Below are 27,321 nucleotides of genomic sequence, written 5' to 3'. Positions count from 1 at the left end.
ATTAAGCAATAGCCTTCATACTTTTGTATATACCTGCTTAGTAGGGCTTTTGCCCCCCCCCCAAAGCGGTGTTCTTTTTTATACAAAGTCATCTTATTGTCCCCCACAATCCAGGTCCTCATTTTACCTACCTCGAAAGGATGGAAGGCTGAGTCAACCTTGAGCTTGGTGAGATTTGAACTCACAGTAATTGCAGGCAGCTGGCAGCTAAGTGCTACTTTAACAGCAGTTTTAGTCCGCTGCGCCACCAAGGCTCCTGATGGAGCACCCACAACTTCTGGACGCAAGTTGTTCCACTGGTTAATTGTTCTCGCTGTTAGGAAATTTCTCCTTAATTCCAGGTTGCTTCTCTCCTTGATTAGTTTCCATCCATTATTTCTTGTCTTTCCTTCTGGTGATCGGGGAAATAATTTGATCCCCCCCCCCCTTTGTGGCAGCCTCCCAAATATTGGAAGACTGTTATCGTGTCACTCCTAGTCCTTCTTTTCTCTAGACTGGGCTATACTCAGTCCCTGCAACTGTTCTTCATCATGTTTTTGGCTTCAGGCCCTTAATCTTCTTAGTTGCTCTTTTTTGCACTTTCCCCCTCTAGAGATAGTCCTCGATTTAGTGACCACAATTGACTCAGCCTTCCATCCTTCCGAGGTCGGTAAAATGAGGACTCCAGATTGTTGGGGGCAATAGGCTGACTCTGTGAACTGCTTAGAGAGGGCTGTAAATCACTGTGAAGTGGTATATAAGTCTAAGCGCTATTGCTATTGCTCTTCCTTTTCTTTCTTCCTTCCTTCCGTCCTTCCCTCCCTCCCTCTGCCCACTGCCAGAAATTTGATCCTGATCGGCTCAAGGTTGACTCAACCTTCCATCCTTCCGAGGTCGGTAAAATGAGGACCCCAGATTATTGGGGGAAAGAGGCTGACTCTGTGAACCGCTTAGAGGGGGCCGTAAAGCACCGTGAAGCGGTATAAGTTCTGTTGCTATTCTGTTCAAATCAACTTGGAATTTAGAACTTAGAATAGCCGAGTCCGGAGGGACCTTGGAGGTCTTCTAGTCCAACCCCCTGCTTAGGCAGGAAACTCTACACCACTTCAGACAAATGGTTATCCAACATCTTCTTAAAAACTTCCAGTGTTGGAGCATTCACAACTTCTGGTGGCAAGTTGTTCCACCGATTAATTGTTCTAACCGTCAGGAAATTTATCCTTAGTTCCAGGTTGCTTCTCTCCTTGATTAGTTTCCATCCATTGCTTCTCGTCTTGGCTTCTGGTGCTTTGGAGAATAGCTTGACTCCCTCTTCTTTGGGGCAGCCCCTGAGATATTGGAAGACTGCTATCATGTCTCTCCTGGTCCTTCTTTTCATCAAACTAGACATACCCAGTTCCTGCAACCGTCCTTCATATGTTTTAGCCTCCAGTCCCTTCATCATCATTGTTGCTCCGCATTGTTTAAATGAAACCAAGAGACAAATGACTTAACAAGCAGGCAACCTTAGTTTTATTGTCAGCATCCATGCCGGAGAGCTGAGGAATTCCAAAACCAGACTAGTCTTAGGCTGCCAGGGCGTTAACAGCGAGACATTTAAAACATTTAATTTATATCTTCCATCTAAGAAACACCAGATCCTGTAAAAATACAAGCAACAACTTCCTTATACCCTGGCCACCTCTGCATTAACTTTATCACATAGGTCAGGGGTATTGCCACATCCTGGGCACATTTTAAGACTTGTGGACTTCAACTCCCAGAATTCCCCAGCCAGCATGGGGGGTGGGGGTGTGAGTTCCACAGGGCTTAAAAAGGTTGCCGGAGGTGAAGACCCCTGATATAGATAGCAGAAGAAGGAATCTCGAGAATTAACAGCTCGCAGGGGGAGAAATTCATTTCTATCAACATTCAGAAAAGAGAAAGGGAGAAGTCAGTATCGTCTCCATCTGGGCCATAAGTTCTCCCTTGCTGCTACCACTGAGTTTCTCTGGACCAAAATTCTTCTGGACCAGCTGATGCCCAACAGCGTCAGCCAACCAGATGTGCCTGGACCTTTGTCCATCCGCTAATCCTTAAACCATGAAGCGCAGGTTTGTATTTAGCTCACCTGCATCAGGGCAGGTTAAATTTGGAAAGCAGGAGAGGAGCAGTCAGGGAAGGAGTAAGACCAGGGGTGGGCTGCTGGGGGTTCGTAGGGGTTCGGGAGAACCTCTAGCTAAGATTCTGTGCCGTTCGGAGAACCCCCAAATCCCGCTCCTGGCTGGCCCTGCCCAGTCCTCCCCTCCCAGGAGTCCCCACGCAGCCCGTTTTGCATGCAGGTAAGTGCAGAGCGTGCACGGAGACTCGGGGAGGAAGAAAAACGGGCATACCGGAAATTCGGGAAGGCTAGAAACAGGCCCATTTCTGGCCTCCAGAGGGCCTCCGGAGCCTGGGGAGGCCATTTTCGCCCTCCTGTAGGCTCGAGGAAAGCCTCTGGAGCCCATGGAGGGAAAAAATGCCCCCCACCCCACTGTGGTGCAGGAGGCCGACTAGGCTACGGCCACCCAGCAACCAGGCAGAGAACCCCTTGCTAAAATTTTTGGAGCCCACCCCTGAGTAAGACCATCCCCGAGAATGAGAGAGAGAGACACACGATGCAAAACCTTTGGCACTGATTAGTGGAAATGTCCCGACTTGGCACCAGGGAAGAAGAGGCAAAGGAGCTGCCTTCCCCCTTTCTTAATACAGTACAAGAATCGGTTAACGAACCAAGGACTTCTGGTTTTCAAACTAAGGCAGTGTCTAAGGAGGAGAAGAAAGACCCTTTGAAAAGGATGAATGGGGAAGGTCTTCTCTCCACCAGATGTCCCCAAGGAGCGTGGTCTGAAAGAAGAATCATCTCAACGGCACCCTTTTCACCCTACAACGTGAAGAACTGCAGCTCCATCAAGTCTACGGAATGAAGTCCATGAGGCACAGTAAGGCAGCTTCTGCCCAACCAATGTGAAGGTTGGAACATCTCTGTAGGTTCCAGATAGAGACCAAGGGAAAAAAGAAGTCCCCGATATATATATATATATTTAAAAAAAAATAATAATACATTCATCAGAACATAAAACCCAAAGTGAAAAGCACAAGGGTAGAGAGGCACGTAAAATTCAAAGCTTGGGGAAAAAGACCGCAATTTCCAGAGGAGTTGAAACAGTGGTGAAATCCTCCGCGAATCGCCACCGGTTTGCTGCCTGCACATGCGCAGGGTGCGCCAAACGCACGCTTCGCACAGAAAAAGATGACTTCATTAAGTAAGTAGAACAGCGAGGGGGGGAAACAGGTGTGCTGCGCGATTTAGCTTCGCTAGAAATATATAAACCGCGCAGTACAGCTGATCATCAGAAATACTTGTTCGGACGAACCGGTAGCTTTTTTATCACTACCGGTTTGCCCGAACCGGAATGAACCGGTAGCATTTCACTCCTCAGCTGATCCTACTTGCCAAGGCTTAGCATCTCCATCGTAGAAGATCAGTGGTCACTACTATTTCTCTAGGGAGAAGATACGCGAAAGTCCTTCCTGGTTTCCCTGCATTAAGGTGATGTGAATGTGTCTAGGAGAAGGCCTACATGGAGAATGTTTTCTCCTGCTCTGGAGAGATCTGTCTATGCCAGAAGCCTAGGATGCCCCAGGAGCTCAGAAGGGGTGGACTTGATCATATGAAGAACTGCCAAGTTGCCAAAAGAAGACCATGGAAGGGATGGATTTTTGGAATGTATTCAGTGTTTTGGTTACTACTTCTTGAAATCCAGAAGTGAACGAATGCCAGTTTTCCACCAGAGTAGCGGGTTCCAAAAAAAGATATGGACCGTATCTCCTTTGGGTGGAGATATTATTAACGGAGTCTTCTGTTAAGTCTCGGGATTTGTCTTTCCCTAACCTAATGCCCTGAAAGAGTGTTGGACCCCAAAACCCAGATATCCTAACACAGAGGTCTCCAACCTTGGCAACTTTTTAAGACTTGTGGACTTCAAACTCCCAAAATTCCTCAGCCAGCTTTGCTGGGAGTCGGAAGTCCACTAGTCTTAAAAGTTGAAGTCCACCAAGTCTTAAAAGTTGCCAAGGTTGAAGACCCCTGTCCTAACAGATCCAGCCATTCGTTCTACGGAGCTGGGAAGCAACAGGTTGAGGAACATCCTTCAGACTCCCCCCCCCCCCTTATGCATCACCATAAAACAGCTTGAAATCCCTTTTGTTACTCCTTACGTTTCCACCTCGATCTTTTTTGGTGGACAAAGCGTCAAATCAAAACGGCACAAGAAAAACAAATCAGCACCTACAAACACAGATACACCCATCCCACCATGGATGGTGGAGAATGGTGCTATCTGTACCATTCTCAATCTGGGTTTTTTTGGAAAAGGAAGGGCGTGTCTAGGACTTAAGTCTTCCGTGAGTGAACAAGTGAGAAAGCCAATAAGAATGTGTATTTTCAAGAGCACCGAAGAAAACCACTCTACCCACCCAACCCCCCACCCACTGGTCATTCGCGGGCCCTCCAGTAGAAGAAAACTATCTGATGATGACCCGTGAATTCATTTCCGGGACCCTTTCGTGATGAACCCCCCCCCCCGGCGGTCTCGCGTCATGGATTCATTACGATGAGAAGGATCCATCCATCCGCAGTCCGTTCCGATAAATAAGTATTACGAAAAGTGAGAAGTGATTTGGGGACTGGAATCGTGTCCTCTGGCCAAGAGGACCTGTGTGGCACCACTCCCAGTGAGAAGAAAGAAAGAATGAAGAAGCACACACCGCCCTTCCGAATGTCTTCTGCAGTTGGTCACAAACTCTGTCCCAGCTGTTGCCTGATGGGGGGGGTGGGGACTAGATGACCCCACCCAGCTCACTTGCTCTCAGTCCGTTTTCCACACTTTGTTGAGTGCTTTGACCACTTCATCGTAGATGATGAACACGATGGCGACGTCTAGGCAGACCCTTCCCAGGCGAGGAATGGTCCCCTTGTAAAACCTAGAGAGGAAGAATAGAATAGAAATAGAATAACGGAGTCGGAAGGGACCTTGGAAGTCTTCTAGTCCAACCCCTTGCTTAGGCAGGAAACCCTACACCCAGTGGTGGAATTCAAATTTTTTTTTACTACCGGTTCTGTGGGTGTGGCAAGGGAAGGATACTGCAAAATCCCCATTCCCTCCCCACTCCAGGGTAAAAGGATACTGCAAAATCTCCATTCCCACCCCGCTCCAGTGGAAGGATACTGCAAAATCCCCATTCCCCCCCACTCCAGGGGAAGGATACTGCAAAATCCCCATTCCCCCCCACTCCAGGGGAAGGATACTGCAAAATCCCCATTCCCTCCCCACTCCAGGGTGAAAGGATACTGCAAAATCCCCATTCCCTCCCCACTCCAGGGGAAGGATACTGCAAAATCCCCATTCCCTCCCCACTCCAATGGAAAGATACTGCAAAATCTTCATTCCCTCCCCATTCCAGGGGAAAGGATACTGCAAAATCCCCATTCCCTCCCCACTCCAGGGTGGAAGGATACTGCAAAATCCCCATTTCCTCCCCACTCTTGGGGCCAGCCAGAGGTGGTATTTGCTGGTTCTCCAACTACTCAAAATTTCCGCTCCCCGGTTCTCCAGAACCTGTCAGAACCTGCTGAATAGCACACCCCTGCCTACACCACTTCAGACAAATGGTTATCCAACATCTTGTTAAAAACTTCCAGCGTTGAAACATTCACAACTTCTGGAAGTTTTTAAGATGTTGGATAACCGAAGAGGAACAGGAGATATATCAACTATGAACCCAAGAAAAGTCAAGTGGATTGTGGGTTGCTTACACCTCTTGTGGGGTAAGCCTCCCCGTAAAACCCACCACCCTTGTTATCTATCAAAGCCATGCCAAACTCACGCTAGAGGTCCTTCGTATTTCATAATTTGGTAGGCGCAATTGAAGGTGCTCTTGTACTTGTGCGCTTCGAGGCCCTATGAAGAGAAAGACGGGAGAAGAAAGGGGAGGTTGGATTAGCAACGGCTAGAAGACGTTGGGCACGGAGCAACTCAACCGCTTGCCTCACTTGGGGCTCCAGCTGGTCATACCCATTTCACTTCTGTTCTAAATTCAATGAGAAACATACCGTATTTTTCGGAGTATAAGACGCTCTGGACTATAAGACGCACCTACTTTTTTGGGGAGGAAAACAAGGGGAAAAAAATCTGCCTCTGCCTCCCAGCAATTTGCCTCGTTGCAGCAAACAGCAAACAGCCTGCTTTACTTTCATTTTCAGCACATCCTGATTAGCACAAGGAAAGAAGAAATCTGCCTCCCGGCAATTTGCCTGCTCGCAGGAGGCCCCGCTCGGCAATAGGCAATGGCAATCCCAGCAGCCTGAAACAGCTGAGGGTCGGGAGGCCGATCTAACTGACAATCAGCTGCTTGTGCTAATCAGGCTGTGCTGAAGCTGAAACAGGCTGTTTGCTGCAAGGAGGCAAATTGCTGGGAGGCAGAGGCCAAAGGGTGGGGGCCAGCGAGTGGGCGGGGCTGCATTTGGTGTATAAGACGCACTCAAATTTTCACCCTTTTGGGGAGGGGAAGTGCGTTTTATACTCCGAAAAATACGGTAACTGAATGTCCCTTCTGTTTGCTGACAGCATTCCCAACGTGCCCAGGTAAACGAATTCTACTTTATTGTAAGACTATAATTTAATATAAGTTAATATAACTTATAAGTTAAGGAGAGAAATGTTATGATAACAGATATGTTAAGTATTAGCATTAATATTAAGAGTAGATATAAATAATGAATATGGTGGTAAACTTTAACTGTTACGACACACACACAAAAAAAATTTGTACCCAGACGACACACTGTTTAATGAACGATGGAATGTTTTGTAAAAGAAAATTTAAAAATTTATATATATATATATATATATAAAAAATATTTCTGGCTTCAGATCTATATGTTGCTTAATCCTCTTTGCTAAACCAGTATGTATTTTCTTCCAATATTTTCTTGCTTTCATACGAGTTAGAGGCTCTCTAATTCACACACTCCAAACTAGGCAAAAGGGCTCACGTCTGCTGAAAAACAGCTTAGTTAATCAAAGAGACGTTTGGAGTTTGACCTCCTCCTCATTGTTGGATCTAGGGAAAGGCGCATTGAGGTCATGGATCAACCTTCTGCATTCTTCTGATCTCTTCAAAGGCGGCTCAGTCCTATAGCCTGTGCCTGTAGAGGCTATGGGCTACACAGATATGGGGACCCATAGCTAAGAGTTGCTAAAATCCCATCCTATCTGCATTCTTGTTGATTAATTTAATTTTTATTAAGCAGTTTTTTCCCCCATTTTATATCACGATTTCCGTCATCTTTGCAACACTTCAATATCGGTATATATCCGGTGTAAATACATTTCCCCCCCTATATACATGTGGCTCCCTTATATATACTAATATATTCATTTATATACAGTACATAGTTATTACTCTAAGTATTTTTTAACATTTCACATTTTATATCACACTTATCCTACTATAACACTGCATGTTCTTCATTTATCTTTATCTTTATACTTTTTACTATTTTCTAGCTTCTTAATCCTCTTTCTGTTTTTTTTTAAAATATTAAACATTTTTTAAAAAACAAAAAGAAAGCTTTAACACTTTTTCTGTTTCAACAGTTTTGCATCAGTCAAGAATTTCATACTTATACATTTTTTCCTCCCTTACTTCTATTATATCTTTTATACATATACTTCTAATATTTATTTATTTATTTACATATATACATAAAAATATCAACTTCAACTCCTATTTCGAATATTATTTAATATTTCCCTTCCTTTTATCTCTCTCCTCCAACCATTCAAATCATTTCTCCCACACTAAGCAATATTCTGTTTCCTCTTTTTCTTGTACCTCCTTTGTTAATTTATCCATCTCCGCACATTCCAAAACTTTTCTGATCAGATTATCTTTGGATGGCATATTATCATTTTTCCAATTCTGAGCGTAGATTATTCTTGCTGCTTATTATCCTCTTTCTTTGTTAATTTCCTAATCTTTACATCTATTGTCTAACCAGTTATACCATAGATTCCATATCAAATAGTATTCAGTTTGTCCTCTTAAGTTTTATTTCCATTGTTAATTTATCCATCTCAGCGCACTATAACACTTTCTTTATCACACTTTCATCTGACGGTATGTTTCTGTTTTCCCAATTTTGTGCATAGACTATCCTAGCCACAGTTATTACTTGTAATATTAGATACTGAGTTTTTTTGTCATAGTTTCCTGTAAGTATGCTTAATAGGAATAGCTCTGGCTTTAGCTCTATTTGTTGTTTAGTTGTTTCCTCTAACCGCTTTCTTATTCTTATCCAGTATTTTTTTGTTGCTACACATGTCCACCACATGTGGTAGTATGTTCCTACCTGCATTCTCGTCTTCACAACATCTAGTGGGGTGTTACCGAAGACGCTGGCAGCCCCGGCGAGTGCCCCGAATAATCCCGTCACAAGTGGGTTAATCTCTTTGTTGGGATTGTCTCCTGGAAGGTACAAACATGGATGAGAAGAAAGAAAGAAAGAAAGAAAGAAAGAAAGAAAGAAAGAAAGAAAGAAAGAAAGAAAGAAAGGAAGGAAGGAAGGAAGGAAGGAAGGAAGGAAGGAAGGAAGGAAGGAAGGAAGGAAGGAAAGAAAGAAAGAAAGAAAGAAAGAAAGAAAGAAAGAAAGAAAGAAAGAAAGAAAGAAAGAAAGAAAGAAAGGGGAAGGGAAGGGAAGGGAAGGGAAGGGAAGGGAAGGGAAGGGAAGGGAAGGGAAGGAGAGGTTATTCCTTCAATACAAATCTGGCTTCTTTCATTACCTATATTTGCACTGATTTAAGGTTGTCCGACTTCAACCAAGTAGAACAGAGAAGAAACACAACCCAATGAGCTACCTGGACAGGTAGTCCTTGATTTACCACAGCTCATTTAATGACCGTTCAAAGAGTGGGTGCGGTGGCCTAGAAGTGGAGCTCTCACCTCACAATCAGGAGGCTGTGAGTTCGATCCAAAGTAGGGGCAGATATTTCTCTCTCTGGGCACAATGAGAATATTATCTGCTGAATATAACTCTGCATTGGCGATGGGAAGGGCATCCGGCCAGTAAACATATCACTCAGCACACTCAGCTCCATTCAGTTGCCCAGACTCCACCCCGCAAGGGATTATGGGGGTTTGTTAAAAGAAGATGATGATTTAATGACCGTTCAAAGTTACAACAACTTCTAGGAAAAAAGATGTTGTTGACTTTTAGGAATATCAGCAAAAGGAACATCCAAAGTCCTGTTTGGGTGTGTTGAAATCATGGCTTGGTTCCAGAAAACGTTTTCCAAAGTTAAAACTGTACATTGTTCAGGACTTAAAGAGGGCAAATTGGAAGAATATCAGAGGAAAAGGGACAGAAATTGGTTTTTAAAAGAGGGACGTAAATTACCTTTGTACCAGTTCCTAAGAGCCGTCATGACGAAGAAACGGATGGCTTGGTTAGATCCTTGTTTGAGGACCGTGGCGGTTAAACCTTGGTAGGTTCCTTTCAACCCTACAAGACAAGAGACAGGGAAAGACGACGGCAGAAGAGTTAAGAGGGAAAGTCCAGCATTGTAAAATGAAATAATTTCCTGGTCAAAAAAACACAAAGACACCTAAGTTTCGTTTCTGGCTAAGTTGAAATCAGGAATGTCAGCCCCTCCAAAGAGTAACCAAAGAAAAGGAACATCTACACCAGCTTTGCCAAAGTGGACAATTTTCCAACTAGACAAACTAGACAGCTCGTAACAAGTCCAACAGCACCACAAACATTTCCAAAACAGCAGAAATTAATAAGTAGTCTTCTTTTCTTCTTGTTCTTCTTGTTCTCCTTCTTCGCCTTCTCCTTCTTCTCCCTTCTCCTCCTCTTTTCTCCTCCTCCTCTTCTCCTGCTCCTTCTTCTCCTCCTTCTCCTCCTTCCTTCTCCTCCTTCTCTTCTTCTTTTTCTTCTCCTCTCCTTCTCTCGTTTGCCTTCTGACAAGCAAAGTCAATGGGGAAGCCACGATTCACTTAACAACTACGTCACTAACTTGACAAATCCTCCTCCTCAGGACTCCAAGTAGTCGTCTTCTTCTTCTTCTTCTTCTTCTTCTTCTTCTTCTTCTTCTTCTTCTTCTTCTTCTTCTTCTTCTTCTTCTTCTTTTTCTTCTTCTTCTTCTTCTTCTCCTTCTTCTTCGCCTTCTTCTTCGCCTTCTCCTTCTTCTCCCTTCTCCTCCTCCTTTCTTCTTCTCCTCCTCCTTTCTTCTTCTCCTCCTACTTCTTCTCCTCCTTCCTTCTCCTCGTCTTCTTCCTTTTCTTCCCCTCCTCCTTCTTCTCCTCCTCTCTTTCTCCTTCTCTCCTTTGCCTTCTGACAAGCAAAGTCAATGGGGAAGCCACGATTCACTTAACAACTACGTCACTAACTTGACAATTGCGTTTTCACTTAACGATGATGGCAACAAAGGACATAAAATGGCTCACTTAACGACTGTCTTGCTTGCAATGGAAATTTTGGGCTCCACTGTGACCGTAAATCAACAGCTTCCTATATTTTATGCATTACGTTCAGCTTCTTCTAAATAAGACTGAGCCACCCAGCTTCACTGATATTTAAACCCAGTTAATTTCCAATTCTACAGATAGAAAAAGAAGATAAGATGTTGTGTCGATAACCAACAATCCCCGTTTCTCACCTTGTTCCCGGACAATCTCCCGCACGCCGTGAAAAAACCCCCGGTATTTTGGATTGGGAGAACATTGGTCATGGATGAACTTGACCTGCAGAAGAAGGGTAGCAGAGAAGACAACAATAAGTGTGACTCCAGAGAAGGATGTGAGATGGTTCTCGGCCAAGGGTCAGCAATCTTAAACACTCAAAGAGCCATTTGGACCCGTTTCCCACAGAAAAGAAAACATCAGGAGCCACAAAACTCTTCCTGTGCCTGACTATTTCTTGAGCGGCCACAAAACTAGCATATGTAGTCGAATTAAACGTTCTGTTTTCTTCTGAAACTTTTCTTTTCTTGGATTTATCCACGGTTGGCCTACCGGGTGTCGAAAAGCTCAATAAATCGCGTGCTGGCGGGTGTCGCACATTGGCGGTTGTGATGCATATTTTGAGCGACAGGGAGCCGCAGCAGAGGGATGAAAGAGCCACATGTGGCTCCAGAGCTGCGGGTTGCTGACTCCCGTTCTCGGCACCTCCAGATTTGAAAATAAGGTTGTTCTCAAGGAACAAGGAGTCCACAAACACGTGTCCTCTTTCTTTTCAAGGTTTTTTTACCTTGATGGTTTCCATGGGGCAGACCACGACCACGGCTTCAGCCACGCCGGCCCCCAAACCGGCAAGAAGGCCACGCGTGCTGTCTAGTTTTCCATCGGCATCTCTCATGTGGTTGCTCAGGAACTCAAACATGCCAAACCTGTGTAGGGGGGGAATGAAGAAGAGGAGGTTGGTGGGCCCAAGGTAGAACAATGAAGGCCCTCGACTAAAACAACACTGTCGCACACTGTGCGTTTATCATTCTGCCAATACCGACAGAGCGTCTTCATTTTAATGATAGGAAGAGAAATTGTGTAGCTTAGGGTTGAACTGTGGGGTTTTCTTGGTGCTCTCTGAGATTGGCGGTGTATTTTTGCAGGCGTTTCTTGACCCAACTAGGTAACATCTATTCCATCCTATCCTATCCTATCCTATCCTATCCTATCCTATCCTATCCTATCCTATCCTATCCTATCCTATCCTATCCTATCCTATCCTATCCTATCCCATTCCATTCCATTCCATTCCTTATTTCTATTCTATTCTATTCTATTCTATTCTATTCTATTCTATTCTATTCTATTCTAATTCTATTCTATTCTATTCTATTCTATTCTATGCTATGCTATGCTATTCTACTCCAATTCCATATTCTATTCTATTCTATTCTATTCTATTCTATTCTATTCTATTCTATTCTATTCTATTCTATTCCACTCTACTCTACTCCAATTCCATATTCTATTCTATTCTATTCTATTCTATTCTATTCTATTCTATTCTATTCTATTCTATTCTATTCTATTCTATTCTATTCTATTCTACTCTACTCTACTCTACTCTACTCTACCCTACTCTATTGAGTACAGACACCAATACCCATCCTCCCCACCCATCCTCCCCACCTCCCCTTCCCCACTGGAGCCTAATTCTGTCTCCCACCCCCCCATAAAAATCTGGGGGATGAATTGCATCCCCTCTACTTGAGAATATGGGGAACAATTTCTCTCCCACTCCCAACTACAATCTGTGGCCAAACTCTCTTTTTTTTAAACCTGAAATTTGGGGACAAAATCCCCCTCTCCCCATTTGAGAATGCAGACATGAAATCCACACCCACACCCCCACCCAAACATTTCTAAATATTCCTGACTTATCTCCCGCTATCTTCCCTCCTGACTTTATTCAAATAAATCCTCATTACACAACCCGATTGTCCCTTCTCCAGCCAAGCCCGCCCATCGCTAGGTACACACACAGAAAATCTGGCATGTCTGAACTTTGAGTCAGGAATGAGGTAAAAGAGAGAAGCCAGTCACAAAGTGCCAGCAAAAGCTATTATTTGTTCCTTCTAGGGATAAAAAAATGAATGAAAACAGCCACTACTAAACCAAGATTCAAGATATCATCCAAACTTGGCTTGTTCAACTTTGGCCATTCCAATCATTGCAGATCGCCGAGTAAAGCTAAGATTTGCTTTGTTGAATTCAACCACAACTGGCTGAGTCTAGATAACCCACAAATCAAACCTTTATTAGGATTACAGACCAGCATATAACAGACTAAGCTATAAATCACTGCTTAGCTCATCACTGTAGGGCAAATGAAGCAATAAATCAATGAATTCCTTTATCCAGGCACAGACCAGCAAATTCCAAACGGAATTAAGACATCGAATAAAACCAATTAAGGGATACTGAATGCCCCAAAATGTTTATGATCCAGGAAACATAATAAGGATAAGATTCCTTAAGATTACAAAACTCTCAGGTCAAATATGCAATCCAATATAGGTTGTCCTTGATTTATGACCACAATTGAGCCCAACATTTCTGTGAGACATTTGTGAAGTGAGTTTTGCCCTATTTTACGACATTTCTTGCCCCGGGTGTTCAGTGAATCACTGCAGTTGTTAAGTGAGTAACCCGGTTGTTAAGTGAATCTGGCTTCCCCATTGATTTTGCTTGTCAGAAGGTCGCGAAAGGGAATCACGGGGCCTAGGGACCCTGCAACTCGTCATAATTACGAGTCAGTTGCTAAGTGTCTGAATTTTGATTCCATGACCGTGCAACGGTCGTTAAGTGTGAAACACGAACCTAAGTCAACTTTTTTTCAGTGTTGTTAAGTCAAGGACTATCTGTAGGAAAGAAAACTTGATCAACGTAAAACTGACCCATATCTACAAGCAGCAAAACTGATTTTTCAAGCTTGGAACATTTTCAAAGATTCTGCACTCTCATTGCATGCATCGCACACCTGTCTGTGGTAGTTATTCTGATGAAACTTTGGAGAAGGGAGTTTCCAAAAGCTTTCTGAAATTCCAGATTAACAGTTGGAAGGGACCTTATAGATCATCTAGTCCAACCCTCCTCCCAAGCAGGAGACTCTACACCATTTCTGACAGATGGCAGCCCAGTCTCTTCTTGAAAGCTTCCAGTGATGAAGCTCCTACAACTTCTGAAGGCAACTTCTGTTCCACTGGTTGATTGCTCTCCCTGTCAGAAAAATTCTCCTTATTTCCAGGTTGAATCTCTCCTTGGTCAGATTCCATCCATCATTCCTTGTCTGGCCTTCAGGTGCTTTGGGAAATAGCTTGACCCCCTCCTCTCTGTGGCAGCCCCTCAAATATTGGAAGGCTGCTATCATGTCTCCCCTGGTCCTTTTCTTCCCTAGACTAGCCGTGCCCGGTTCCTGCAACTGTTCTTCATACGTTTTAGTCTCCAGACCTTTGATCATCTTAGATAGATTCAGATTAACAGAGTTGGAAGGGATCTTATAGGTCATCTAGTCCAACCCCCCGCACAAGCAGGAGACCCTACACCATTTCTGACAGAAGGCTGTCCAGTCTCTTCTTGAAAGCCTCCAGTGATGAAGCTCCCACAACTTCCGAAGGCAACTTCTGTTCCATCGGTTGATTGTCCTCACATCTGTGTCCTCACATCACACCCGACCCCCTTCCCACCAGTAGATGTTTACCTCACGGCAGCTTTCGGGATGGATCCGTACACCAGCGAGCTGAGGCCTCGGTAAAGGCCTTTGATCCCATGGTCTCTGACCGTCACTCGGACGCAGTCCACTGCGCATAAAGAAAAGGAGGAGAAAAAATACCTGTATTAATAAGAAAAAACAACTCTCTCCAAACAGAGAAACAGAAAGAAACAGGTGTGTAAATATGGAGAACAGGCCAAAACAGGTCCGTTTTGTCAGAGAGAAAAAACGGAAGGATATCTTATATCCTTTATAAGATTTATTTATTTATTTATTTATTTATTTTCTATACCGCCCTTCTCCCGAAGGACTCAGGGCGGTGTACAGCCTGATTAAAAGCACAAAGACAGACAAAATTTAAAAATAATTAAAATTATTAAATAATTGGCTCAATTATAAAACCCCCAAATTTAAAATCCCATATTTAAAACCAATTAAAATCTTTACATTGATAGACCGGCCTGGCAGAACAACAAGGTTTTGAGGGCACAGCGAAATACACGGATATATCCATCCATCCATCGTGCACAGTGGTTAGAATGCAGTATTGCAAGCTAACTCTGCCCACTGCCGGGAGTTCGATCCTGACTGGCTCAAGGTTGACTCAGCCTTCCATCCTTCTGCAGTGGGTAAAACGAGGACCCAGATTGTTGGAGGCAAGAGGCTGACTCTGTAAACCGCTTAGAGAGGGCTGGAAAGCACTGTGAAGCGGTACTGTATTGCTTCCTTCCTTCCTTCCTTCCTTCCTTCCTTCCTTCCTTCCTTCCTTCCTTCTCTCCCTCCCTCCCTTCCCTTCCCTTCCCTTCCCTTCCCCTCGTAATTCCCTTTCTCATTCTCCTTTCTGGTGGCACAGTGGTTAGAATGCAGACCAGTCCGCTCCCACAGAGAGGGTCTCCTCAGGGTGCCATCGGCCAAGTTATGTTGGCTGGCGACACCCAGGGGGAGGGCCTTCTCTGTGGGAGCCCCAGCCCTGTGGAACGAACTGCCCCCGAAAATACGTAAGATCTCCGACCTCCGGGTGTTTCACTGCGCACTGAAGACCCTGTTGTTCCGCCAGGCTGGACTATCAACAAAATAGTTTTAAATTGGGGTATTTAAATTTTTTGGGGTTTTAAATCTGAGCCAATTTATTTAATTATTTTAAATTTTAAATTGTTGTTTGTCTGTGTTTTTAAATAGGCTGTACACCGCCCTGAGTCCTTCGGGAGAAGGGCGGTATAGAAATAAAATTATTATTATTATTATTATTATTATTATTATTATTAGTATTGCAAGCTAACTCTGCCCACTGCCGGGAGTTCGATCCTGATTGGCTCAAGGTCGACTCAGCCTTCCATCTTTCCGAGGTGGGTAAAATGAGGACCCAGATTGTTGGAGGCAAGAGGCTGACTCTGTAAGCCGCTTAGAGAGGGCTATAAAGCACTGTGAAGCAGTATATATGTCTAAGTGCTATTGCTATCTTCCTTCCTTCCTTCCTTCCTTCCTTCCTTCCTTCCTTCCCTCCCTCCCTCCCTCCCTCCCTCCCTTCCCTTCCCTTCCCCTCGTAATTCCCTTTCTCATTCTCCTTTCTGGTGGCACAGTGGTTAGAATGCAGTATTGCAAGCTAACTCTGCCCACTGCCGGGAGTTCGATCCTGACTGGCTCAAGGTCGACTCAGCCTTCCATCTTTCCGAGGTGGGTAAAACGAGGACCCAAATTGTTGGAGGCAAGAGGCTGACTCTGTAAGCCGCTTAGAGAGGGCTATAAAGCACTGTAAAGTGGTATATAAGTCTAAGTGCTATTGCTATTGGTGGGTTGATGGAAACTCTGGGCTGCCCAGCCTTACCGATGCCTTTATAGCGTGGTGGGTTGGCCTTTTCATCCAGCTGCAGCTGGGTCTTCACGTACTCGGTGGGGAATGTGATGCAGATTTCAATACCTCCAGCGATGCCACCTGGAAAGGTAAGCGAGAGAGGAATAATGCATCCGTCCGCGGATGTGCAGGAAAGAAAAATATATTACAGGGAGTTCTCGACCTACGACCACAATCGAGCCCAAAATTTATATTGTTCAGTGAGACATTTCTTATGTGAGTTTTGTTCCATTTTACAACCTATCCCGCCTCACGTGGTTAAGTGAATCGCTGTTGTGGATAAGATAGGAACACCGGTTGTTAAGTGAATCCGAATTCCCCATTGACTTTTCAAAAGGTCGCAAAAGGGGATCAGCGACCCCGGGACACTGCAACCGTCATAAATATGAGCCAGTTGCCAAGTGTCTGAATTTTGATCACGAGAACATTTTTTTTTCCACCTCGAGCACAAAGTCCAGAAACGGTTTCCAAGTAGAAATAAAAGTGATTGTAGGTTTGTTTGTTTTTTTCTTTTCTTTGATCAAACCAGTCAATTTAGCCATCTCTGCTAACTCCATCAATTTTTGCAGCCATTCATCCATTCTCGGAACCGTAATGAAGAATTTATTCTCCTTTTAGAAACACTCATTTTCCCAGCTCCTTCTTGTAGGGAAGGTACGGCTCAAAAGTTTCCAAATCGAAATTGCCTTGTAAGTTAAATTCCGCCAGGAAACATGTTCGGGCAGCTTTGCCCCAAATCCTTAACTTCTCAATCCAGTATAACCCAAGTCTCAGCTTGTTGGATCAGTACGGGATGTAAAATTTGGCCAAACGACAAGATCACATTGAAGATTTATTGTGGATTTAATAGCATCGACAATGCTTTGGCTGCACAGCAGTTCCAGCAGCTGATTTAAAACTCAGAAAACCTTTGTACTCAGATTTAGCCCAACATTTAAACTTCTTTTCCCCAGCAATGCCAGAGGCAGATTCAGAAAACCAATTACATTATCCCTGAAGGTGCAAAGTTTGCAAATTCAGCTCGAAATCAGATAGTTAAAACTTCTGCAGATGGAAAGGAATTCATTTGCGTTCCTAAAACGAAGAAGCAAACTTCAACGACTCCCGAATAATCAAAACGGCTATTTTTTAGAGTTAAAAAAGAAATGTAATTCAATCCCATCAGATGTTTGAACCCCACGCCTTTTGCTTCAGCTGTCCCTAAAAATAAGCCAAAATGAACACTAGTGGGAGCAAAGGCTGTTGCATGGTGAATTTCTCCCAGAACTGGAAGATTTCGTGAAAATGACAAACTTTAGTCTGTAGGAAGAAACTGTCCTTCCTGTTGTAAGAGGTTAGCTTTGAAAGTTTGTGGGTGCACCATCACTGGACGTTTTTAAGAAGAGATCGAACACATCAGGCACTTACTGTCACATCTGGTGGACATGTGTGAAAGCAAAGAAACAATGGACAAAAATACACACATCGTTAGAAAAAAATATTAAAGCGGCATATAGATTATAAGCCGGGAAATATTTTTGTTAGGTATAATACCAGAAAAGTACGATAAGGGGAATTTAATACTACATGTTTTGACAACAGCAAGAATTGTATTTGCACAGTACTGGAAAAAATGAGGAAATACCGAGAGACGAAGCTGTCATTGAAAAAAATATTAGATTGTGCAGAAATGGACAGACTGACGTTAAAGATGAAAGGAAAAGAATATACAGAGTATTTTCGAACATGGGATTCTTTTTATAAATGTTTGGAGAACAGATGTAGAAATTATGAGCTGGAAAAGGATTACTGTGTAAGCAAATTGACCCAGACAATACACTATTCACAAAGCACTTGTGTTATGTTAAATGAAAATGTATAAATAAACTGTTAAAAAAAAAAAAGAAGAAGAAGAGATCGAACAATCATTTGTCTGAAATGGTGTAAGGCAGCTCCCGAACAAAGAGAACCAGTTCGGTGATGTCATATCATCACCGCTACCGGCTCAGCCGAACCGGGCCGAACCGGGAGGAACCCACCACTAGATTGTACATTCTAAAGACCCATCCTGCAATTTATTTTTCTGCAGAGACAAAGAGTGTCGGCAGGTTTGAGTCTCGGGGTACCGAGAGGCAGCTCAGTGGGCTGCCTGCCCCCCCCCAAAAAAAAGTCCTTCTGTGCCTCTCCGTCGAGATAAAAAGAACCCCATGAGGTGATTTCACATTCTGAGCCCATCAAAATGAGTCAAGTAGTTTCCTTTCTGCTCTCTTCACAGAGCCCCAGCTCAGCACGACTGTGCAAAAGGAACACATTCTCGGCGTCATTGGCTGGCTGGAAACACTCCGCAACCCAACAAGAGAGACACAGACTTCAGAGGATCATTAGAACTGCGGAAAAAACAATGGCTACCAACCTGCCTTCCATGGAGGACCTGTATACTGCACCAGTCAAAAAGAGGGCTGTGAAAATATCTACAGACCCCTCGCATCCTGGACATAAACTGTTTCAACTCCTACCCTCAAAACGATGCTACAGGGCCGTGATGGCGGATCTATGGCAGGTGTGCCAGAGGTGGCACGCAGCACCCTCTCTGATGGCACACGAGCCGTCGTCCCAGTTCAGCTCTGCCACGCTTGCGTGCGTGCCTCCCACCGGCCAGCTTGTCTTCGGGTCTCTGCCACGCATGCACAGGGGGTGGGGCACGTGTGTGTGGGGATGCATGCATGCGTGGAGGCGGGGTGCATGTGTGGGGCCCTGTGCGCACGCGCGGGGGGTTGGGACACATGCGCGGGGGTGCACGCGCATTGCATTTTAGGGCTTTGGCCGCACATTTGCGCATGCATGCATTCACACACTCAGTCTGGAAAAGGTTAGCCATTATTTCTTTATTTATTATTTAAATTTGTATACCGCCCTTCTCCCGAAGGACTCAGGGCGGTGAACAGCCAAAATTTAAGACACATACGGTATAAAAATTAAAAAGAATTAAAACAAAATTAAATCAGTTTGGCTTCCCTAAATTTTAAAACCCTTTCCCCATAAAATAACCCATTAAAATTTTAAAATATAACCATCATTGCTATAGGGCTCTGCACACCAGAACAACTAGAGGCAACGAGTTTTTTCCCCACATGCCATCACTCTGCTAAACTAATTCCCACAACACTGTCAGACTATTTACTAATACTGTATTATTATTATTATTATTATTATTATTATTATTATTATTATTATTATTATTATTATTATTCTCATCCTTCCTATGACCTATCTCCTCCCACTTATTGTTGCTTGCATATTTACGATTTATATGCAACCCTGTTGCTTGCATATTTACGATTTATATTGTTTTATTAAGTTTCCCAGTATGATTTAATTGCTTATTTAGTATCCTATGACTATCGTTAAGTGTTGCATCTTATGATTCACGAGGACTGTATTTTTTTTTTTTTACGTACACTGAGAGCTTATGCACCGAAGACAAATTCCTTGTGTGTCCAATCACACTTGGCCAATCAAGAATTCTTCTTCTTCTCCGAGCCCCAGCTCAGCATGACTGTGCAAAAGAAACGCACTCTCTCTCGGCGTCATTGGCTGGCCGGAGACACAACCCAGGGAACACCCACAAGGAGGATTTACAAGGAAACTAGATCCGGATGTCGACAGCAGCAACCTCAGCATGACAAAGTAGTTGGTGAAAGAAGGGGGGGGGGGCGGGTGGATTTCTCTCCCGCCACCCCCCCTCCAGGGATGAAAAAGTGACCTATTCGGCATTCAACTGGAGCAGATTATTCTTGCTCTGGGTTGATCCCTTGGAGACATCACAACAAAAGCCTGTCGCTTCGAATGTTGTTGTAGTTGTTGTTGTTGTTGAATGCATTTCGAAAAAGAGTAATTCTGCATGCTTGGAAAAATGCCTGTTTTAAGTTCTGCTGTACATTGAGAGCCAATTTAGTCTAGCGGTTAAGGCACCAGGTTAGAAAGCGGGAGATAGCGAGTTCTAGTCCGGTCTTAGGCATGAGAGCCAGTTGGGTGACTTTAGGCCGGTTCCCAGGAGATGGTGAGTTCTAGTTCCGCTTTAGGCATGAAAACCAAGCTGAGTGATTCTACGACAATCACCAGGAGACCGTGAGTTCTAGTCCCATCTTAAGCATTAAAACCAGCTGGGTGACTTTGGACCAGTCCCCAGGAGATGGTGAGTTCTAGTTCCGCTTTAGACATGAAAACCAAGTTGGGTGATTCTGGGACTATCACCAGGAGATGGTGAGTTCTAGTTCCGCCTTAGGCATTAAAACTAGCTTGGTGACTCTGGGCTAATCACCAGGAGACAGTGAGTTCTAGTCCCGCCTTAGGCATGGAAGCCAGCTGGGTGACTTTGAGCCAATCACCAGGAGACAGTGAGTTCTAGTCCCGCCTTAGGCATGAAAGCCAGCTGGGTGATTCTGGGACTATCACCAGGAGACAGTGAGTTCTAGTCCCGCCTTAGGCATGGAAGCCAGCTGGGTGACTTTGAGCCAATCACCAGGAGACAGTGAGTTCTAGTCCCGCCTTGGCATGAAAGCCAGCTGGGTGACTTTGAGCCAATCACCAGGAGACAGTGAGTTCTAGTCCCGCCTTAGGCATGGAAGCCAGCTGGGTGACTTTGAGCCAATCACCAGGAGACAGTGAGTTCTAGTCCCGCCTTAGGCATGAAAGCCAGCTGGGTGACTTTGAGCCAATCACCAGGAGACAGTGAGTTCTAGTCCCGCCTTAGGCATGGAAGCCAGCTGGGTGACTTTGAGCCAATCACCAGGAGACAGTGAGTTCTAGTCCCGCCTTGGCATGAAAGCCAGCTGGGTGACTTTGAGCCAATCACCAGGAGACAGTGAGTTCTAGTCCCGCCTTGGCATGAAAGCCAGCTGGGTGACTTTGAGCCAATCACCAGGAGACAGTGAGTTCTAGTCCCGCCTTGGCATGAAAGCCAGCTGGGTGACTTTGAGCCAATCACCAGGAGACAGTGAGTTCTAGTCCCGCCTTAGGCATGGAAGCCAGCTGGGTGACTTTGAGCCAATCACCAGGAGACAGTGAGTTCTAGTCCCGCCTTAGGCATGGAAACCAGCTGGGTGACTTTGAGCCAATCACCAGGAGACAGTGAGTTCTAGTCCCGCCTTAGGCATGGAAGCCAGCTGGGTGACTTTGGTCCAGTCACTCTCTCTCAGCCCAACCCACCTCACAGGGCTGTTGTTGGGAAAATAGGAGGAAGAAGATATGTCACATATCTTCAGCACCTTGAGTTATGTGTAAAAAAAAAAAACACAATAAAGGCACTGATAAAAATAAACAAATAACTATATGCTCAAGATAGGCTAACCTTTTGCCACAAATAGGAAGAGAGAGTGAAAAAGGTCAAGTTAAGAGACATTTGAGGCGTGAGATAAGGGAAGACCAAAATATTGTTACTAAATGGAGTCTACAGACAGTCCTCAAATTACAACCACTCATTTAGGGACCGACGTTCGAAATGGCCCTGAAAAAAGTGACTTACAACGGTTGCACCATCCCCAATGTCACACGATCAAAAGTTGGCCGCTCGGAAACCACGGTGTATTGGTGACAATTGCACGGTGTATTGGTGACAATTGCACGGTGTATTGGTGACAAGGTTGCGTTTAGGGACGCGGTGGCTCAGTGGCTAAGACATGGAGCTTGTCGATCAAAAAGGCCGGCAGTTCAGTGGTTCGAATCCCTAGTGCCGCGTAACGGGGTGAGCTCCCGTGACTTGTCCCAGCTTCTGCCAACCTAGCAGTTCGAAAGCAGGTAAAAAATGCAAGTAGGAAAATAGGGACCACCTTTGGTGGGACGGGAACAGCGTTCCATGCGCCTTTGGCGTTGAGTCATGCCGGCCACATGACCATGGAGACGTCTTCGGACAGCGCTGGCTCTTCGGCTTTGAAACGGAGATGAGCACTGCCCCCTAGAGTCGGGAACGACTAGCACATATGTGCAAGGGGAACCTTTACCTTTAAGGTTACGCGATGGCCATATTTGTGACCTTCGCAGCCAGCGTTCTCATTTTTCTTTCCCTTTTCGTACTTTTTAATCCCATCTAAAATTCTTTCTCGATAACATTACATGATAAAGAAAAAAGAAAAAAAAGAAAACTCTCCATTTTTACAGGGGGTCAGGGAGGAACTGAGCTCCTGAACCTCACCCCTAAAATAACTTGGGCTCCAGCACTAAGAAAATATAGAACACCGAATTTTCTCAGTGTGACTCAAGTTGACAGCTGGCCCTCTTATCTACGCTATATTTCACCGTTCTGACACCCGAAGATTAGAAACCATCAGGGGCATTTCTCCAAGTTGCATTGCTCGAAGACCATCATGGAGAAGACAAGATGCCTTAGGAAGGAGGAGGAGAAGGAGAACCAGTTCCCAAGTGCCTGGAATTTCGATCATGTGATGCGGCAGCAATCCTAAGCGTGAAAGAACGACCGTAAGTCACTTTTTTCAGTGCCACTGCAACTTTGAATGGCCACTAAATGATTTGTTGTAAGTCAAGGACTAAGCTGTAGTCCTTTGCTTTTTCTGTCTTCTCACCATCTTCCGAAGCAACCACAAACTTCTTAAGGTAAAGGTAAAGGTTCCCCTCGCACATAAGTGCTAGTCGTTCCTGACTCTAGGGGGCGGTGCTCATCTCCGTTTCAAAGCCGAAGAGCCAGCGCTGTCCGAAGACGTCTCCGTGGTCATGTGGCCGGCATGACTCAACGTCAAAAGCGCATGGAACGCTGTTCCCTTCCCACCAAAGGTGGACCCAATTTTTCTACTTGCATTTTTTACCTGCTTTCGAACTGCTAGGTTGGCAGAAGCTGGGACAAGTCAAGGAACAAGGAAATGGGGATTTTGGAGTATCCTTCCCCTGGAGTGGGATGGGAATGGAGATTTTACATTATCCTTCCCCTGCCATGCCCACCAAGCCACGCCCACAGAACCAGTAGTAAAAAATTCTGAAACCCACTACTGGTTGGAAGTGTAGAGATTTTGGCTCGTGTGTTTGCTATCTCGTTCTGGGAATCGGCGCGGAGAGCTGATTGATGATTGCGGCAAGAGAGAAATGCATTTACCGGATAAATAAACAAGAGAAAGAAGCATCCATCTGTCTTTACAGCAGTAAAGGATCGAGAGAAATGAATCACCCCTGACCTATTTTTCTTTGTTTAAACAAGCAAAAGCTTCTTTTTTTTTTTCCCCAGGGCCATCGCAAACAAGACAACAATATATGAAGGGGAAATATATATATACATATGCAAAAAATTAAAATCTCGGGTGTTTTCCCGCGTCATTATAAATAAATTGGTTAAAATATTTAAAATCCTGGTTAAAATCCCAGCTTAAAATCTTCTAAAAATCCTTACAGAGCACTCTGCAAGGTCCTTTAAAACCTCAGCTAAAATCCTACCAGTGACTTTAAAAGTTTTTCTTAAAGCAACGTTTCGACAGGCTCACAACCCTATCATCTTCAGGCTCTTCATGTAGCTTCTACATTAACCAACTTATTTATAATGACGCGGGAAAACACCCGAGATTTTAATTTTTTGCATATGCACACCCGCGAAAACTTAAGAAGACATGTATGTATGTATGTATGTATGTATGTATGTATGTATGTATGTATTTCTCTTTAGCCAGATTCTTCCTACGTAAACCAAGATTTTTATGCAGCCTTAGTTCAGTGAAATCACAATCCACTAGTTTCTAGGCTCTTTTTTTTTTTCTGGCAGCCAGCAAACACTCTGCTGCCCATTGGGAGAGTGTTTGCTGGCTGCCAGAAAAAAAGAGCCTAGAAACTAGTGGATTGTGATTTCACTGAACTAGGGCTGCATAAAAATCTTGGTTTACGTAGGAAGAACCTGGCTAAAGAGAAATACACATAAAGCCTACGAAAAGGAAAGAAAACATCTGTCTGTCTGTATATCTATCTATCTATCTATCTATCTATCTATCTATCTATCTATCATCTATCTATCTATCTATCTATCTATCTATCTATCTATCTATCTATCTATCTATCTATCAAGAAAGAACAAAGCCAGAAACTTTCAGAGTTTCTGCTTTTCCCAATATGGTCCTGAATCCAAGCTGAAATTTATTTTGCAGAACCATCTGGTAGGTGAAAAGATAAATGCGCCTTCGGGGGGTAGATTCGGCTGGGCCTCCCTCCCATTCAACTGTCTGTGTCTAATGTGCCTCCTTTGGCACGGAGCCGGCTATTTAGCAAACTCAAGAAAGAGACAGCGCAAACTATTCAGCATGGAAAAAGGAAAATAATAAAAAAAAAAGACACAGCAAAAGCCACCATTAAACTTCTGAGCACGTTTGCAAATCTTCGAGCCAGAAAACCCAGCCTCCCTTCCGTCCTTCGCCACGAGTGCTCCTAAGGACTAGCAACTTAACAGAATCAAGAGTTGGAAGGGACCTTGGAGGTCTTTTAGTCCAACCCCCTGCTCAAGCAGGAAACCCTACTCCACTTCAGACAAATGGTTGTCCAATCTCAATCTGCAGTGATGGAGAACCCACAATTTCTAGAGGCAAGTTGTTCCACTGGTTAATTGTTCTCACCGTTAGGGAACTTCTCCTTAATTCTACGTGGCTTCTCTCTTTGGTAAGTTTCCATCCGTTGCTTCTTCTCTTGCCTTCTGGTGCTTTGGAAAATAGGTTGGCCCCCTCTTCTTTGTGGCAGCCCCTCAAATATTGGAACACTGCTATTATGTCATCCTTTGGGGAAGGATGGGGAATTCTGGGAATGGAAGTCTACCTATCTTAAAGCATGCTGGCTGGGGAATTCTGGGAGTTACAATCTACCCATCTTAAAGCATGCTGGCTGGGGAATTCTGGGAGTGGAAGTCCATCCATTTTAAAGCATGCTGGCTGGGGAATTCTGGGAGTTAAAATCTACCCATCTTAAAGCATGCTAGCTGGGGAATTCTGGGAGTGGAAGTTCATCCATTTTAAAGCATGCTGGCTGGGGAATTCTGGGAGTTACAATCTACCCCTCTTAAAGCATGCTGGCTGGGGAATTCTGGGAGTTGAAGTCCATCCATTTTAAAGCATGCTAGCTGGGGAATTCTGGGAGTTGAAGTCCACCCATCTTAAAGCATGCTGGCTGGGGAATTCTGGGAGTGGAAGTCCACCTTAAAGTTCCTAAACACTGCTTCAAAATGTTCATGCAGTTTATAAACCACAAAAAATAATCCACTCGCAGAACGATGGAGCAATTTCCATCTCCCCAAAAGTGCATGGCTGAACACGCTCTGCAAAATCCACCTCCTTCCCTTTGAGGGCTGTAACGTTTGGCTCCGTTTCCTGGCTCAACTCAGCCAACCATGGTTTGCTTTCCAAACCCCCCCCCCCTTTCCCAACCCAACAGCTTTGTTGCAATGTGGGAACCCAGACCCAGAATTTGGACCGAACAGTGTGAAAATCAGATCAGTAGAGGACACCGTGTGCCAGAAGGGTAGGAGTGCAGTTCGCCAGAGTTGTGTGTTGAGCTAAGCAAAACCCCTCCAGCTCCTTCCAAAGGTAGAGTTGACAGCCGACTCGCCAGGTAGAGCAAAGGGGAAATCAATAGGACCCCTTTCCCTGCTTCCAAGAGTGACCGCTGGCAATGACCTTCAGCAAGGAATGCTTGGCAGCTCCCTCTTGGCGCAGGCTCAAGGCTGAAAACGCCAGATATAAACGTCATTCTTTTCCTCTAACTGCAGAGGAGGGTTTTAATCTGGGAACAGGACAGAGGGCAGCCCTCCAAGGGGGGGGGGGTGGAGATATATCAAGCTAGGGGTTTAAAGCAGGGGTGAAATCCAGCAGGTTCTGATGCGTTTTGGAGAACCGGTACCGGAAATTTTCAGTAATTTGGAGAACCGGCAAATGCCACCTCTGGCTGGCCCCAGAGTCGGGTGGGAATGGAGATTTTGCAATATCCTTCCCCTGGAGTGGGGAGGGAATGGAGATTTTGCAATAGCCACCGACAATCCAAACTGCCGACTTTGCAATGACAAAGTTGAAACTGTTTCACGCTTAATAGGTGAGCGCAGCAAAATCACACAAACCGATTACAAAGCTAGACATGATCGAGTTGCTAAATTAATCCACGGATCATTATGTAAAAAAAAATACGCCCTTCCCTGTATCCGAAAAGTCACGGGAACATAAAAGTGGAAAAAAGTCATAGAAAATGAGAAGGTGAAGATCTTGTGGGATTTTTCAAATACAGACGGCTCGTCATTTGGAACACAACATGGCAGATATCACAGTTGTTGAAAACTGAAACGTACAATTTATTCATATCGCGGTACCAGGAGACGCCAGAGTTGAAGAAAAAGAACTGGGGAAAAAAAATCACAAAATATCGCAACCTGGCCATCAAAACTACGCGATTATGGATGAAACATGTGACAGTGATACCCATTGTCATCGGGGCGCTTGGTACCATGTCTGAGAATTTTACAAAACACATCAAGAAATGGCAGCTTCCTGCAATAACACCAGCGGAACTGCAAAAAACTGCGCTACTTGGAACATTGTACATCTTAAGAAGGTACTTGGTTGATACCTAAGATGCTGGCAGCAACCCGTATCAACCATTAGCACCGGTCAACGGTATCTGTGATGCATTTTTAAATGTTCAGTTGACTGAGTTTCATGTTTAATGTGAATAAAAGGGACGATAATAATAACCTTTATTGTCATTGTACATATATACAATGAACATGTTGCCAAAAAGCTCTGCAGACATGTTTTCATATGCAAATGTCCACTTTTAGGACTGATCTAAAACATAGATTGAGTTGCACGCTGAGAAAAGCGCCAAGAACAGCGGGACAAAATCTCTCCACACCCCCCCCCTTTTTTTTTCTCTCTCTTCTTTGCAGAGTCATTTCTCCAAGGAACAAATCAAGAACTGGAGAGAGAATTTACAACGGCAATAAAGCATCCTGCTGTCCACAAGAACCTAACAGAAAAATCAGATTTTTTTTCCCTAGTGTTCACCACAATGAGGAAGGTTGGGTGAAGATGCTGGAACTCGCTGAGATGGCTAAACTGACTTCTTTGATGAGAGAAAAAAAAATATCCAATATATCTACCTTTATTGCTGATTTGGATCATAACTTGCTCCTGGGGAGGAAAGCCATGGCAAATCTAGATAGTTTACTAAAAAGCAGAGACATCACCCTGCC

At 44.4% G+C, this 27,321-nt stretch overlaps 1 protein-coding gene across 1 annotated transcript in view; it reads right to left on the bottom strand.

The window, feature by feature from the left end:
- Positions 1–1,468: 1,468 nt before the first annotated feature.
- SLC25A1 (solute carrier family 25 member 1) overlaps positions 1,469–27,321 on the bottom strand; it is a 36,410-nt gene continuing 10,557 nt past the window's right edge. Inside the window, exons 2-9 of the mRNA XM_070950269.1 lie at positions 16,104–16,211; positions 14,267–14,366; positions 11,312–11,450; positions 10,722–10,806; positions 9,458–9,562; positions 8,414–8,529; positions 5,887–5,960; positions 1,469–4,983 (exon numbers count right to left, since the gene is read on the bottom strand). Coding sequence (XP_070806370.1) covers positions 4,869–4,983; positions 5,887–5,960; positions 8,414–8,529; positions 9,458–9,562; positions 10,722–10,806; positions 11,312–11,450; positions 14,267–14,366; positions 16,104–16,211 — 842 coding nt within the window. The 3' untranslated portion in view covers positions 1,469–4,868. The remainder of the gene's footprint in view (positions 4,984–5,886; positions 5,961–8,413; positions 8,530–9,457; positions 9,563–10,721; positions 10,807–11,311; positions 11,451–14,266; positions 14,367–16,103; positions 16,212–27,321) is intronic.

The sequence above is a fragment of the Pituophis catenifer genome, unplaced genomic scaffold, assembly GCF_029215685.1.
Source record: "Pituophis catenifer annectens isolate HBS135680 unplaced genomic scaffold, rPitCat1.0.hap2 SCAF_10, whole genome shotgun sequence".
In the NCBI taxonomy this organism is placed as follows: Eukaryota; Metazoa; Chordata; class Lepidosauria; order Squamata; family Colubridae; genus Pituophis; species Pituophis catenifer.
This window is presented reverse-complemented; position numbering and strand designations above follow the sequence as displayed.